The sequence below is a fragment of the Athene cunicularia genome (assembly GCF_003259725.1).
Source record: "Athene cunicularia isolate RWA chromosome 2 unlocalized genomic scaffold, athCun1 chr2_part1, whole genome shotgun sequence".
In the NCBI taxonomy this organism is placed as follows: Eukaryota; Metazoa; Chordata; class Aves; order Strigiformes; family Strigidae; genus Athene; species Athene cunicularia.
Genome location: NW_020799095.1, coordinates 112,657,936 through 112,673,703, shown reverse-complemented (window position 1 = coordinate 112,673,703; position 15,768 = coordinate 112,657,936). Strand labels below are relative to the sequence as shown.

The window sequence follows — 15,768 nt, the reverse complement described above, 5'->3', positions numbered from 1 at the left end:
GGGCTGGGGGGGGGTCGCGGAATCCGGCCGCAGAGGGCAGCTCTGCGGGGAAAGGACAGGACTTCAGCGCAGGCTGGGCCGGGGGACGGCGGGCGGGACGGGAGCGGGGTCCGCACCCCCGGCCGCGGGCTCCCCGGCAGCGTGAGCTCTCCAGGCAGGGTGGCTGTCGAGCTGAAAAGCAGCAGATCTGCCTAAAATCTCACCAAAAGTGGGGTTCAAGCCTGGTTTGAGGAGCAGTACCTCCCGCCGCTCCTCCTCTGAAATGCCTCTGAATATGCCTCTGAATAGATCCCTTTGACAGGGTCTCCGAAGACCTGCTGAGAAAACTCCAGAATGCGTGTGTGTGTGTGTGTGTGCGCGCTATCTGTAATTTTAATGGTAGTGAAATGATCTAAAAATATAGTCGCAGAGGCAACTCAACTCGAAATTTAATTATCGGGGTCAGTGAAAGTCTGGGGTCCCTCAGCCCTCCCTGAAGGAGGCGGGAACTCGGGCTGCCGAGCCCTTTGCCGGAGGCACCTGCGGTTCCTGACCTCACACAGATGCGTACTGAGGCGTCCTGCTCTCAGCACGTCTAAATGAGCTGAAAAGTTTCGTTCCTGTGATGTCATTGAGTATTTGGGAGCACAGAAAAGGAAGGACTGGACCCTATTCTTACCCAGAATTAGGAGTCACAGAGTATTTCTGCTTACTCCAAAAGCAGCGGCTCACTATTAACCACAACAGGGTTCATAAGAGCAATATTCTTAGGATGGTTGGCAAAACAGTTCCTATATATTTGCTTCCATTAGCTTTCAATCAAACTTTAATGTCAACTAGAGAAGAAAAAACCAAAAAGTGGTCGTTGGCTCTTTCAGAGGGAGGGATATGTGCTTTCTGGAATATACGTTGTGGGTGTCTACACTGATATTCTCTCTTGTACACCTTCAGCAATTACTCAAGAAAGCTTCAAAGTCCCATTCCATAATGCTTATTAGTTGAAATGGGAAAAGAAGCAATGTGCTCTACCATATATTCCTTATGGACATTCATACGGCTTTTAGAAACAAGTGTTTCTAGATACTAGCATCTATTAATATCATAACTAATTTTATCCCATTGTATCTGTAAGGTTTACTACATTGTACCTGGTGGTTGACACCTATGAGATAGCATATGTTAATGTGGCCATAGGGGGTTAATTAAACTACTAGAGAAGGGAAAAGGAAGGCAAAGACCTATTCTTGCTTTGATTTAGAGCAATTTCAAAATCAGACCGAAGCTGAGATCACATTCTCTTTACAGTATACCTATAATATATAACAACAAGCATGTAGTGCCAGTTAAAATAAATATTGTTGCAAAATAAACAAATCCCTTTAGTTTTCTTTTGATCATATCAAAACCCCTATATAAATTTCTCAAACTGAAATGGGGCTCAACAGACAGGTTGAAAAGGTAGAAAGCTGGTCAGTTCAGTATTAGAGAAAACTGTGTTGAGGTTTAATTTCACACTTTTAAAGCAGATCAAGATCCTTAGAAAACATCACTTATAGGCAGAATAAGCATTTCTATTATTGAAAATATTAATGATTTCTTGTTTAATTATTGTGGCATTAAAAACCATGGGCAAGAAAGAAAAACACCAGATTCACTTGTTTCCCAACTGAAGAGTGTGACTTCACAAGTAAATCCCCCTAACACAACAGAGATAGGAGTAGCTAATATGTATGTTATTATCTTTACATGGCAGGTTATGAGATAGGCATACAGGTACTGAAAACCTTTTTTGATGTCTTAGCCTGAAAATTTGTCATTGCATTCAAAAGCAACACAGTTTAGGATTATTTCCTTCTTTCTGATTGTCGCTACTTTGTATGTCAGACTAGCAAAACCATAACTTTGATCCTGCCTATGAGAGCCTGTATTTCTACATTTGTACACATTTGAAAGATCTGTTACACCACAAAGAGCAACCAATGATAACAGGCAGAAATACAGTCTTTAAAGCCATTCAGTGAACTGAAGATACTGAGCAGTACAGTACAGCTGGCCTCTGTACAATGACAGTGCCGTGTAACTTCTTTCCTAAAATTTCTGAATGTTACTTCTAATTATGGAGATTGAATATACTTCCACACTTCCATTATGAAGCAAACCACAATGGGGTTTTAGCTTCCCAGTAGTAAATACAACAACAAAAAAATAGTAAGATTGCACCCAAGTGTAAGGGAGGTGCAGGTACTGTACGTATGGCTTCCTTTGAAACAGAAACTCTGGGGCAGCCTTGACATACAGGACCCACAATCCATCTTGTCAGGTATTCTGTCTCTTAGACTGAGACTACCATGTCCTTCAGAGAGGGATATGAAGAACTTCAAAACAGACAAGTACCAAATCAGAGGAGCAGTCCTTCCAAGCCACTCACAAAGAGAGGCTCGCTCATGGTCTTTTAAAAACAAGTAAAACTAAGACAAGGTGGCAGTGAGGTGCTTGTTACTGCCAAAGCATTCTCAGTAAACTGCATCATCCATTTTTCAGGCATGTACACTAGAATGTGAAGGAAAGCTGCCTTCTGCCAAAGCCTGGGAGACCTGCAAGGAGCTCCTGCAGCTGGCAAAGCTGGATCTTTCGGAGGATGGCAACATTGCTCCAGGAGACAAGAAAGAGCTGGATGAGAACCATTTGCTTGCGAAGAAGTACGGAGGCTTCATGAAAAGATACGGGGGGTTCATGAAGAAAATGGATGAGCTCTATCGGATAGAACCAGAGGATGAAGCTAACGGAGGAGAAATCCTGGCTAAGAGGTATGGAGGGTTTATGAAGAAAGACTCAGATGACGATGCCCTTGCGAATTCCTCTGATCTGCTGAAGGAGCTTCTAGGAACAGGGGACAACCCTGAAGCGGGGCATTACCGAGAGATAAATGAAAATGACGGGGATGTCAGCAAAAGGTATGGAGGGTTCATGAGAAGCATAAAGCGCAGCCCCGAATTGGAAGATGAAGCCAAAGAGCTGCAGAAGAGATACGGTGGTTTCATGAGAAGAGTGGGCAGGCCAGAATGGTGGCTAGATTACCAGAAACGATACGGTGGGTTTCTTAAGCGCTTCGCCGACTCCATTCTCCCTTCAGAAGAAGATGGGGAAACTTATTCCAAAGAGGTTCCAGAGATGGAAAAGAGATATGGTGGATTTATGAGATTTTAATACCTTCCCTTTTGTCCCAAATGAGAAAGACTGCCTTATTGGTCATAACTTATTGTAACGTGTTGCTTGTACTGTACAGTTTTTTACTGTCCTTGGTTAATGATGCAACCTGTGATTTGTTGTTTCAGGTTCTGTGTTCTTTCAAGTCAAATAACTAATTTCTGTTTTAGTCAAGTTTCAGTCTGTATTGTAGTTTCCATGCTAGAACTATTTTGATTACTGTATTCATTTTCTTTAAAGAGGAAGTACATCTACAGTAGAGTTGCTTAACTGTATATACAATAAATTCTTCATCCTAACTGCATAAATTCTGAAAAGTTATTTATTTTCTCTCAGTCATTTAATCAAATATCACCTAAATTTTTTTAAGCAATCAGAAAAATGTCAACCTCATTTCTGTAATTACAGAATTTGTACTGCACACACAACAGCTGAAACACATTTTATTCTTTAGCTTTCTGTTTCGTAGAATACTAGAATAATAAATATGCTCTAAAGCAAATATAACTGTATTTGCTCTCACAGCTCTCATTTTAACCAGTTAACAGAATAAATGTTTAAAGCCTAAATTTATAATTCATTGTGTTCAGCCAATTCACATGAAAAAAAGAAAATCATGTGTTTGACTTAAAGCACTAAACCCATTTCTCCAGTGCACAACACAATGCCACGTTTGATTAGTTACACCTTTTATATCCATTCAATATAGGATTGTACGGTTGGCCTTAAAGTAATAAAATCTAACTCAAAAAGCGGTAAGTGCAAAATAAACATGACACAAAACTGCATAAAAAAACTTCAAAATCCCAGTTTTACAGAGCACCTGACACATGGTTTTCCATGGAAGAGCTTTGTGTTTTACTTCTCAGCTGGTATAAATCAGTTTGGCACTACTGAAGTATGGGATACTGCTGGTCAGTCTTTTCTGTTTCAAGCAAAGGCCATATAAGTAAATCTGAGAACGAACAGAAAACCCAACACTAACACTGTAGATTCTTTGGCATTTACACAGGTGACACACAAAAGGCCAGCTCCCATTCTAGTGTGTGCTTCCTTCCATAATTCTGACTGTCCCCCTAGACTTCTAGTCTGTGAGCACTTTTTCCCCACCTACTTCTACTAGTTACTTCCCACTTAACATGATAAAAATTACTTTGACCACTGGCACTGACAATAATTTAGTCTCTACAGTCAAAATCTTCAATGCTGTTTAGATACATGATTATTGCTGAAATAGTTTATGGGAGCTAGATGTCTAAAACCATTTGTGCCTCTGCATTCAGTATCTGTATTTCAGTTTTGCACAGTACTCCTATTGACACAAAGGGCAAATTAAGGGTCTGACATTTTTTTTAACTTCAAGTCAACGGGCTGTTCTAGGTACTTAGGACTTTTTAAAATTAAGCTGTGTTTAAATATGCACTTAAAAGCCTCATCACATCCAATTAGTTGTAATGATTTTTAGCTTGGTCCTTAGGGGATGATATAGGTGGTCTGAAATGGCCAAAATCCTACTGAAGTGTTGATAAAACACAAGGCATTCTTTTTCCTTCAGTAAAAAGCAGGGCACCTATTTTCCTCTTTCTGCTGTACGGAATTGATGATACCAAATTTTAAAAGGCAGAAATACAGATGCCTGTAGAAGCTCCATGGCCTTTTCAGGATTCAGTTGTGTTTCCTATCACCTTTCTAGAGAATTCTTCAACATGCCACCAGTCATCGGAAAAATCTTCTTCCTGTTCTTTTCCCCTGTAGCACCTTCCCGTTAGTAGCTGGAGGACACCACTTGGGCTCCTGGAACATACCACCTGAGGAGTTTCATCTACAAGGACCCAGGGCCGTGCACACTGAGACTGCTCTGCAGCACAAGCTCATGCATGGGATACAGGCATCAGCAATGGGTTTGCTTCAAATGTACATTCCAGAGAGAATTAAAATGACAGTGCAGTTGCATCCTTAGTCTTTCACTTCAACATTCATTCAGTTTTCTCTAAAACTTACTTACCTCTAATTTAGTCAGAAAGGCCCTTGCCAGACTTTTGATGATGCAAAACATGTACCAGTTGTTGTCACCCATCCTTTACCGTTAACAGAAACTGGTGATTTAATGAGGAATAAAACTCCGAATGCTCTAGAGATCCAGCAAGTATCTTGCGGAACAAAGTGTTTCGATCTACTAAACCGTCCCATTTATATCAATTTACACAGTAAAAATAGTACTTGATACAAACTTCTAACTGGGATATATGCATGCAAGCCAAAACAGGAGTATGGGCAAGCAAAGTGGAGGAGTAAGTCTCTTTCAAGGTTGAACAGGCAGGTGGCAATGTACATGGAAGGGGGATGCAACTTTGATTCTCTGAATGAAATAACAGAGCTGAATAGTCCTCACTCCTTCCATTATAATTTAAAACCTCTCCAGTCAGACACTTTAATAATTATAATTCAAAAGATGTGAAATTAGAATAAGATCCAATTTCTTCTGTTGAAGTGGAATTTATTATCTTACAACTTTCAGTTATGCCACCACTCAGGGGCTCTCTAACATTAAAGTGTTCTAACATTCTCAGTAATTAGCATTTCAGGTGAAATCAGCTCAAAATGTGTCAGTGAATCAAGCAGGTTTTCCTAAAGTCCACTTTACTATATCACAAATCAAAATTAATGCTGAAGATAGGGTCTGATGGGATGGGAGATGAAAAAGGGCATCTTACTCTTGGTCCAAATTCTGAAAGGGTCCCCTAGTTTTCCTCTTACAATACATTCCTAGAACTGTCACTTCACTGGAAGATTATTGAAACAGCTGCATTGCTTTATATAAATAAAAGCCGAAAGGAGGAAAGCTGTCTGGAAAGAAAATTAATTGCAAGAGTATTCCAAGGGAAGAAATGTCATCCTGGGACCAAAGAATAGACTCTACATTTCCTTTCTCTGGCTTTTATAATTGGCTTGGCATTTTTACATGGCAATCAATATTCCAGAGTATGATCAAATATAGTATCATTGGGCTGAATAATGAATAAGTATAACAAAAACTGAACATGAACAATGAATGCAAGAAGAATCTAAACCAGTGAATGAGATTAATGCCTCTGCATTAGGAACAAAAGGAAGAAAAAGATAGTCTAGTTGAAGTAAGGGAAGTATGAGTTGGGCTTTTTAATAGCAACTAATTAGAGGAAGGAAGAATAAAAAAAGTAATTTTAAAAAAGGATTTCCTGAACCAAATGATGTTCACATACAGGAGCAGATCATGAAGGAGAGAGAAGCTGATGAATACAATGATTTCTGAATACCAAACTGCATTTAGCTGGAGCTCTGCCTGAAAACCTGAGCTTAAATCTTGGGATAATGAGGAAAGGTCATAGAGCCATTCTCACATCTCAGATGAACTTGGCATATTCTATGAGCTGAAATATGCAGAGCATGACTTTGAATTTCCTGGTTTTTTTTCTGGTAAATTAATATGTAGCATGATATACAATAAATATAAATAACCACAAAATTATTATTACAATAATTATTTTGTAATTATGTCTAAATAATTACAATAATTCACTTTATAAAGGTTTATAACCATATCATAAATACAAGTAATTATAACATCAATGTTGTTAGCTGTTTCAGATAATGTTTCCCAAGATAGAATCTTTATAAGAACAGAAACATGTTCTAATTTAATATACAGAAATAAGTATTATTAAACTATGTTCAATATAGACTCTAAATATACACTGGCTCATTTGAATGCTGAAGGGAACTTCAGCATTAACAAGAATCAAAGTTTTCAATGTGTGGTGTATAAGGGCCTCTCTCATTAAGGACGGTTTTGGAGGCCTACATCTAAGACAAAATATTAAAATCATAGAAATACAGTTTATGTATACATCTCAGTGCCACAGAAGGTTTTCTTTACAGCCTTCTTCCTCAAACACTACACAGCTCAGCTGGACACAAACAGCAAGATTCCTTCTTATGCCAACAGGAGCATCCTAGAATTTGCAACTTAAAAAGCAAACGAATGGTTAAGTTCCCTGACCCTAAGTTGCTTTAAGAATTAATTCCTGGCATGAGTTAGCTGGCCTTGAAACATTTTATTTACAGTGATGTTCTGGGATGACCCCAAGGAAAATACCATATTTCTGGCCTTTTAAGGCACTGAAGCAGGATCTAAAAAGTCACATAGAGAACAGTGTAACCACTTCCCTCTCAGAGGCCTAAAACTTTCTTGCTTCTCTTCAGTTCACACCAAGGTGATTCAAGCATCACCAAAGAGATCCCTCTATCTTTGCAGTCTGGTCTCTTTCTCCAAGAGCAGCCACTTTGGCAGTACACAGACCTCATCTCTTCCACTTCTTTGCAGCCCTACCACCTCTCACAGAAATCCCTTTGTCAGCCTCCACTCACAGCTTTGGATGGAATTTCACCACCCACAACATTGAGGTTTACTATCTGACTCAAACCATAAAAGACAATTGTATACATTTAATTGGAGAATGACAGACATCCGGTTCCAAGCCCTAACTGTGGAGGTTGGGTGGCTATTTTTAGATTTTCTGCTTTTAATATTTTGATCCTTTGCTGCCCACAGTATTAGAAGTAGTTATTATACATATCATCAGGAATCCACTGATTACATCAAATCTGTATCATTACTGTATTTCATAATATCATAACTATATTGCAGATGTACTACCACTACTCCACCTACATCATAAGGAGCTATCAGGAACATAGCTGTAAGCAACGAACAAGGTAGCAAAACCAGCTGTAAATCATTAATCTGAGCATTCAATTACTAATCCCATCAGCCTCATTTAAAGCATTTAAACTGACAGTTGCATATCCAATTAACTGTTGCTATAGAAAATGAAAACACTTAGAGGTATTTGACAGGCAAATCTTTACTGGCCCAGCAGGGATTTAGACTGAATTTGTTCAATTAGATTGTGACTTTACCTAAATTGAGCATTTACTGTAATCCTTGCTGAAACCATGGAATGAAATCTCTCAAGGTTAAACAGTCATCACAAAAGCACATCACTCTGCTAAATGATTTGTTAAAAGCACTGCACTGCACTGTTTCCTCAAGGAGAAGGCTGCCATATCCTTGTACACAAATTACGAGTGCATTTCCATAGCTATCCATGTCTGTAGGTATACAGGGACATACATGACCTTCGCCTCTTGCCTTTCTGCTGTTACTCCCTTTCTCAACACAGTTCTCTCCAGCCCAACAGTGAATGCTTGCAAGAGATGCTACCAACCTGTATTTTCCTACTAAATTTAAATGTATGCACTGACTTGCACTCCAAGTGCAGTGAGATCTGTGTGCAGACCCCTGATCACAACTCATCTCAATTCCAATCCGTATAAAATTACAGCACACTGACTTATGAAAACTGTTGCTACAGTCCTATGAGAGTCTGCATCTTAACTCTTAGAATTAATCCCTCTGGAAAATATTCTCAAACACTTATTTAGGTAATGCTTTTTCTTTCTCTCATGAGCAGAAGACAATGGCAGCAGCAGTATAAATAATAAGTGAATTTCTCTCATAAATGCAGTTGAGGCAGATAAGCCACATAAAACTTTCGTAGAATATATACACCAGCATTTTTCAATCATGATCTGCAGTATAAATGGGTTTTACAGTGGGACTGTCACATTTCTCTACATTTCCATCTTCATCTCTGCAAATAACTAGCTGAGAAGGGTGGGAAATGGGGCTGAAATTTCAACTGCACCACATTTCTCCATCTAGAAAAATATTCTCTAGAAGAATGTATTTTTTATTTTATTTTTTGTTAATGTGGCATAGCTGTCATGCTGTGACAGCTAATGACACGGTTAATGTGACAAAGTCATTCCCAGAAAGTGATTAACACATTCTTTGCCCATCAGCCAGAAGAAAAAGCTGTCAGCTTCCATGTGAACTGCAGCAGTGGAAACTAGTCAGAGCAAAGAACTTCTATGGGAGACCATGTATGCTTAAAGTTTGCTTATCGAGCTGCAGATCTGCAGACTCAAGATATGGGAGGTGTTTCACTCCCAGGTATCCATCATACAGAGTTTCTCTGTATTAACTGATACAAAAATTACTTAAACAAGTTTCTCAGTCTAGATTAAGAGGTTCAGAAGTAATAGCTTCTCCCTGTGAATTCTTCAGAGATCTCTTAGACTCAAGGAATTTTATCATCGCTCCATAAAATGAATCTGCTCACAGCATCACGACCATTCACAACACAGTGCCTGCAATTAAACATAACAGCCTTCACTGTCCCAGCACCAATCCTTGTGGACCCTTAAAAGGCTAAAGTCACTGGTGAGGCCTGGCCAAAAAAGATGGCAGCACACTGACATATCTACTCTACCTTTTTTGCATAAATAAGAATACTAGTTTTCTCAGTATCTTAATGAAAAGAACAATTAAATCACTAACTGACCTTAACTTGAGGCAAAATAAATAGGCATAGCAGTAGGTAAAGAGAAATGCTTAGAGAAAATAATCTTCTGAATAATATCCCTCATTACTGAAGTCAACTGCCCCTCCAATTCCTGCACAGCTTTGAGATCTTCTGTGGTTCCCTGGCACTGTTAGTACGTTCCAGTTGTTCTGGTCTCCTGGTTGCACTTCTTCCTGGCATCATTATTCTCTGGTGATTTTCAGATTATTTGATTATTCAAGTTCATTAGATGCATTGAGTCATACCTTGAAAAAGCTCCAACTACTATAAATCGTAACAGTTTGTCTACCTAAGTGCCCAGACACCCATCAGGATATCCCCTTTGCCTTCTGCTCTGTACTGTCTCACTACTGTTGGAGTTCAGAGTCCCTGAATCCAACTCAGAGTCCCTGATCTCAGAAAGTGATCTCCAAAAAGAGATCCTTCCTCAGCAGAATTAATACCATGTTTCTTTCCCCTCACCCATCACTATTAGGCTCTACAGTGGCACAGTGTCACATGGGTACTGTTTAGTCAGGCTCAAAGAGATCAGACAACCCACTTTGGTAGTCCTCAGCACTGCTGTCACTAATGTAAGAACTTAGTTTTTCAGTATACAAGAAGAAAGGCAAACTATTTAAGAGTATATTCAAGTGCGATTATACCCACATGCAAATAAACAACCCATCCTAGTGAAATAGCGCAATTGCCTATCATTCAAATTGAAAAGGCCTAAAGAGAGAAAAGAATATATAGTTCCATAGTCATAAATAATTTCAGTCTTTTCAATTAATTGAGAGACAGGGAATACTGTTTGACAGAAAGAATTGGTCAGACTATGTAAGAAAATACTTTGTATGTGACTAACTTACAGAACACATTGCTCTCCTCCCCAGCTTCTTCTGGGGAATATGGACATCTCCCCCGGGGAAGCAAAGCCAGTTTTCTTTTTGACCTGCTTACATACAAGAGAAAACTATATAATTTCGTCCCTCTGGTCATTTGCCCAAACCTGTCTCCAAGATGAGTGGCTTTTTCCTTGTGAAGAGAACAGTCAAGAGGAGGTTTTCCCAAATGACACACACTGGGATATGAGGTTCCGCAACTTAAATCCTTAAGTGTCTTCTGGCACCATAATGCCAAGCACTGTGCTTCGTGCCCTCTTCCTCAGGAACAGTACCATCAGCTGTATGCTTTCCTCAGAGTGAAGCAGCAGACAAGCATTGGTGCCCTGCAAAACTTAAGCCAGGTATGACTGTACTATCACAGATACCACATCCAGATACCGCAAGATCACAAGGAGTACAAACCTGGTGCTGGCTAGGCATGTACTCCAAGCACCTTCTCAGTCAAGGGGTGGCGTTGCCGTTTGACAGACATTGTAATTGCCAATGGGCAGATCATTAAGCACCTGCAGGGTTAGATGCGGATGCAGATAAGCAACAGTTTTGAAGATGCACCCACCTGCCCAGAGATCCCTATGTGGATATAGAGATCTGGGTAGCAATGCCTCTGTAGGTTCGCTGTAGAATGGCTTAAATTCAATAGCTGAGGATTTTATTCACAGTATTAAAGTCTTTCTTAAATGCCTATGAGAAATACAAATGCTCCTATAGCTGCAATAGCCTATAGTTATCTCCTGGATCATGCCCCTGCAGTATTGCAACAGCCATCTGATACAGGAACTCACAATATTCAATTCAACACTTGGCCTGGAAATTAAATTAATTTGGTTGACTGTGTAATAAAGTACATTGAACTAATTAGAAGAAAAAACATAGGAAAGGAGGTCCTCTTTGCTCTCTACTATTCCTTGGAAAATAAAGCAACTCATGCTTTTATTCAGGGTACAAGATCCAAGTTTTGTGAGCTGGAACTCCTTTTCCTCTTCATTTATAAGGTGTACAGCCACTTCCCTTGTATCCCTGATCAACTCCATCTTGAGGTTCACTGCAGGGTGTATTCCCTCCTGGGTGCTCTGTTGTAGTCCTGAGTTTTGGCCAAAGCTGTTAGAAAGAATTTGCACAGATCCAAGGGATACATGAAGTTTGTGCTGAGGCTTTCATTTCCTTCTGATGAATTAATAAAACCACTACTTGATTTTGTTTAGCTTAAATCTTAGCTACCTGATGAGATTTCAGACTAGCACCTTTGACCCTTATGGATTAAAAGTGTTTTGACACAGACATTTAGGAGACAATTTGAGATTTCCCTGCCCTTCAGAAATTTCAAATTATTAAGGAAGGGCTGGAGAGTTAAGGTTGTCATCTATCTTGTGTAATAAGGGATTCCCACATTCCATCTTGTGTCCCACATTGGACTACTCTTAAAAGTCAATCACATGACTAAATACATTATCACGGACAGATGCTATAAACTTCTTGTCCAGCTCCTTATAAACCTGAATATTTTCTTTTAATAATATAAATATAATATAAATTCACTAACATCACTGAATACTAGTGACCTGCAGAGAGCTGTTTTTCCTCACCAGTCCTTACCAGTGCTAAATAGTTCACCTTTTGAGGAATTAGGCATATTTGTATTTTTTGTTGTTTCCCCAAATATATGAATACAAATTATATTCTACTACATGATCTGCACAACTCCATTAATTGCTAGCATTGATATGATATCAAACTACTTCCGAATACCTGAAATAAAATTCTTCCAGAAATTCAGCAGAGATCTGAAGCATTATTAGAGTTTGTGTAAATTAGTTTTCTCAGCAAATGTTAAAAATATCACTTAATTTGTCTACATTTATCAAAGAATTTGTTTGGCACATCTCTTTGCAGCATGTGAATAGCTTATATTAAATTTTAAAAAGACAAACACAAGCCATTCAGTTGCCTAGTAAAATTATGATTCAAGCACTTTATTAAAGTAATTTAGTTCTACTAAATAATTTTTTTTTCTTCTTGGCAGTAGAGTTTTAGGTTTTACATAGTGATAATACATGAATGTCTTATTAATACATAATACATACTTAATAACTGTTTCTAAAAAGCTGTGGAATATAATAATCATTAGTAATTAATAATGCACCTTTAAAGTATATATTACAGCTTAGAGGTCAAGATGCATTTCAATATCATTTGTAAGGCAGTAAGCAAGTACGTTTCTTCACATTGTCAGTAACAAGAAGATGCTGGTCAATGTGTCATCAGACTCATAGAATGGTTTGGGTTGGAATGGACCTTAAAGATCATCTAGTCCCAGGGGATAGAGCTAATTTTCTTCATAGTAGCTACTATGGGTCTATGTTTTGGATTTGTGCTGAAACCAGTGTTGATAACACAGGGATGTTTTAGTCACTGCTGATCAGTGCTCACACACAGTCAAGGTGTTTTCTGCTTCTCACACCACCCCACCAGCGAGGATGCTGAGGGTGCACAAGAAGCTGGGAGGGGGCACAGCTGGGGCAGCTGACCCCAACTGACCAAAGGGATATTCCATACCATATGATGTCATGCTCAGCATGTAAAGCTGGGGAAGAAGGAAGGGGGGACGTTCGGAGTGATGGCATTTGTCCTCCCATGTAACCGTTACACGTGATGGACCCCTGCTCTCCTGAAGACGGCTGAACATGGGAAGTGGTGAATGAATTCCTTGTTTTGCTTCAGTTTTTGCTTTACTTATCAACTTGTCTTTATCTCAACCTATGAGTTTTCTCATTTTTACTCTTCCAATTCACTTCCTCATCCCACCATGAAGGGAGTGAGCAAGCAGTTGTGTGGGGCTTAGTTGCTGGCTGGGGTTAAACCATGACAGCAGTTTTGACAATTTTGTGTATCACAAGAAAAACATACTTACTCAAATGTTATGTCATCTTTATTATCTTGGCAACTGCAAGTGTGCAAGAGGATTTACACCATGAAAAAACTGCACCTGAATCCCTCACTACATGGGTAGATTTTAGCATGTGTGTTTGACCAATTCTTTTGCAGTCAGAAAAACAGGATAGTGATTTATTGTAATAAACTTGCTTAATAGACTCGATAGGCTTAATTTGATATGCCTTCTATAATTTTTCCTAACATGAAGTATATACAAAGTACACAGAGGTGCATAAAGATAGTGTCCTGTCATTTTTAGGTATTCTCAGTTGTGTGGTTATTTCTGCTCTTGATCTTGTTAGTGGTGTACCTTTAACTTTTAAATTTATCTATTTGTGCATTTGCTCTGTTTCATATATATAACAGCTTTGTTATGATTAAAACTAATGCCAGTTATCTGAAGGTTTGTTACTGGAAGGTCAAAAATAAAAATACCTCTCATAGAACTGTTCACGTGGCTTCTCTGGCTGTAGCTTTATTTATTTTTTCAGTGCAGTCAAACATTGTAGACAATTTCATTCCTGTATTTTTACTATCACTTATGAAATGGAGCTTCTGGCACAAGCCATTTGAAGATCAGTGCAGAGAAAGGTAAATTTGGGGCTAGACACTAGTTACAGTGCATACAGCCACCAGAAGACTAAGTTTCTCTTTGACGGCAAAATTGAACATTTTGAAATACTGGGACAAAAAGCTACATGTACACGTGATTTCCGAATGGTAAACAAGTCTCTAGAAGAACCATCAAATTTAGCTGGTGGTGAGCAGAATGCAACCTATAATAAATACAGAGAGTCCCTCAAGTCCCTTGTCACCACATCCACTCTCTACCTAAAGCTAGCAATGAGCTGTAACCCTCCACCACCACACCAAAGCCTCTAATTTAGGTATCTAAATTATTAATCATCATTGTAATCTTGACTATTTATGGAATGATAGATAGCTACTCCTTTAATCAGTTCAGTGTAAGAACAGGGAAGGTATCTATTTATAAACTTGCATAAACATGTGCTTTGGAAAGAGATGCCTTCTGTTACTTTACAGCTTGTAAAGTTCTGGTTGCAATGCCTTTCCTCACTGATGTGGTTTACCTTGAAGTGTTATCCTAACAAACAAGCATCTCCGTTGGCTTGTTTCATAACAAGCGATTCATCACTGAAGCATTTCATCTTCCCCTTCCCATAATCTGTTTTGCCATGCAATTACCATTTACAGCGTAAAACACCTGGTGTTACCTTACCTACCTATTTTGCATTGGTTGGCACCTTGTTTGGAGCCACAATTCATTAAGTCTTTGAGCTCTGCCTTCAACCTCAATGGGTGTTTTCAGCTTCACCTTTTGTTGGCATCTGAATAGAATACGCAACAGTTAATTGTGCATGGAAGTACACCACTTCCATACAATTATTAGCTCTGACAGCATAGAATTTTCCACCATATTTCTTGATGTAAATTACATCAAATTGTGTGAACTACCATTTTGTTTCAGCTGAAATGAAAAATGCCCCATGATTCCCCATAAGCTGTAATCTGAATTGTGTTTACAACATAGATGCATGGACCAGAGCACACCATGACTTTATTCAAACTCTTTCTTTCTATAATTTGCTGATAAACAAGACAAGACCTTTCACATCACTTACTCAAAATGCAAAGCACAGAAAGTAAGTAGTGCTCTCTTCATTTGCCTTTTTATATAAACAGTGTGTTGAAGATGACACGGTGATCAAGACAAGCTGAGAGTGTAACAGGAAAAGCACAGTCTTAGGGACCTAAGTAGGAACATGGATGGCTTCCTAGTCCACCTGGGGAAAAAATACACTACGGTGGTGCCGCACGGCGGTTTTAAGGCTGGATAATGTATGTACAGAAAGCTGAAGATCTGCAACGGTCATTTTAAAGTTGTGACACAGTAATAAACATGTGGCTTCATTGTTCTATAGGGAGACATTTATGATCAGCATCTCCCTTTTTATTCCAGCAAGCGGACAAGCTGCAGAACGGTAAGGGATGAGGTAGGGTATGAAGCGTTTAACTCTCAGCTATAATAAAGTAGCAGCAGCAGAGGAAGGAAAGATCACTTGCTTTCCAAGCCCCTGGCCAGGTCGTCTCAAGTCCCAAGCGAGATGCCAACCCGCGATGCCAACCCCCCGGTTCGGCCCGGGCGGCTGTGGGACGCGGGAGCAGAGGCCGACAGGAGGCCTGGGGAGGCCACCGGGACACACACACCCCCCCGGGACACACACACCCCCCCGGGACACACACACACCCCCGGGACACACACACACTCACCCCTG

The 15,768-nt window shown here is 39.4% G+C and overlaps 1 protein-coding gene across 1 annotated transcript; it reads left to right on the top strand.

Moving 5' to 3' along the window:
* The first annotated feature begins 2,499 nt into the window (after positions 1-2,499).
* PENK (proenkephalin) lies at positions 2,500-3,494 on the top strand. Its single transcript, XM_026843446.1, has one exon. It carries the CDS (start codon positions 2,692-2,694, stop codon positions 3,184-3,186), a length of 495 nt encoding a protein of 164 aa, XP_026699247.1. The 5' UTR covers positions 2,500-2,691; the 3' UTR covers positions 3,187-3,494.
* The last annotated feature ends 12,274 nt before the right edge of the window (positions 3,495-15,768 follow it).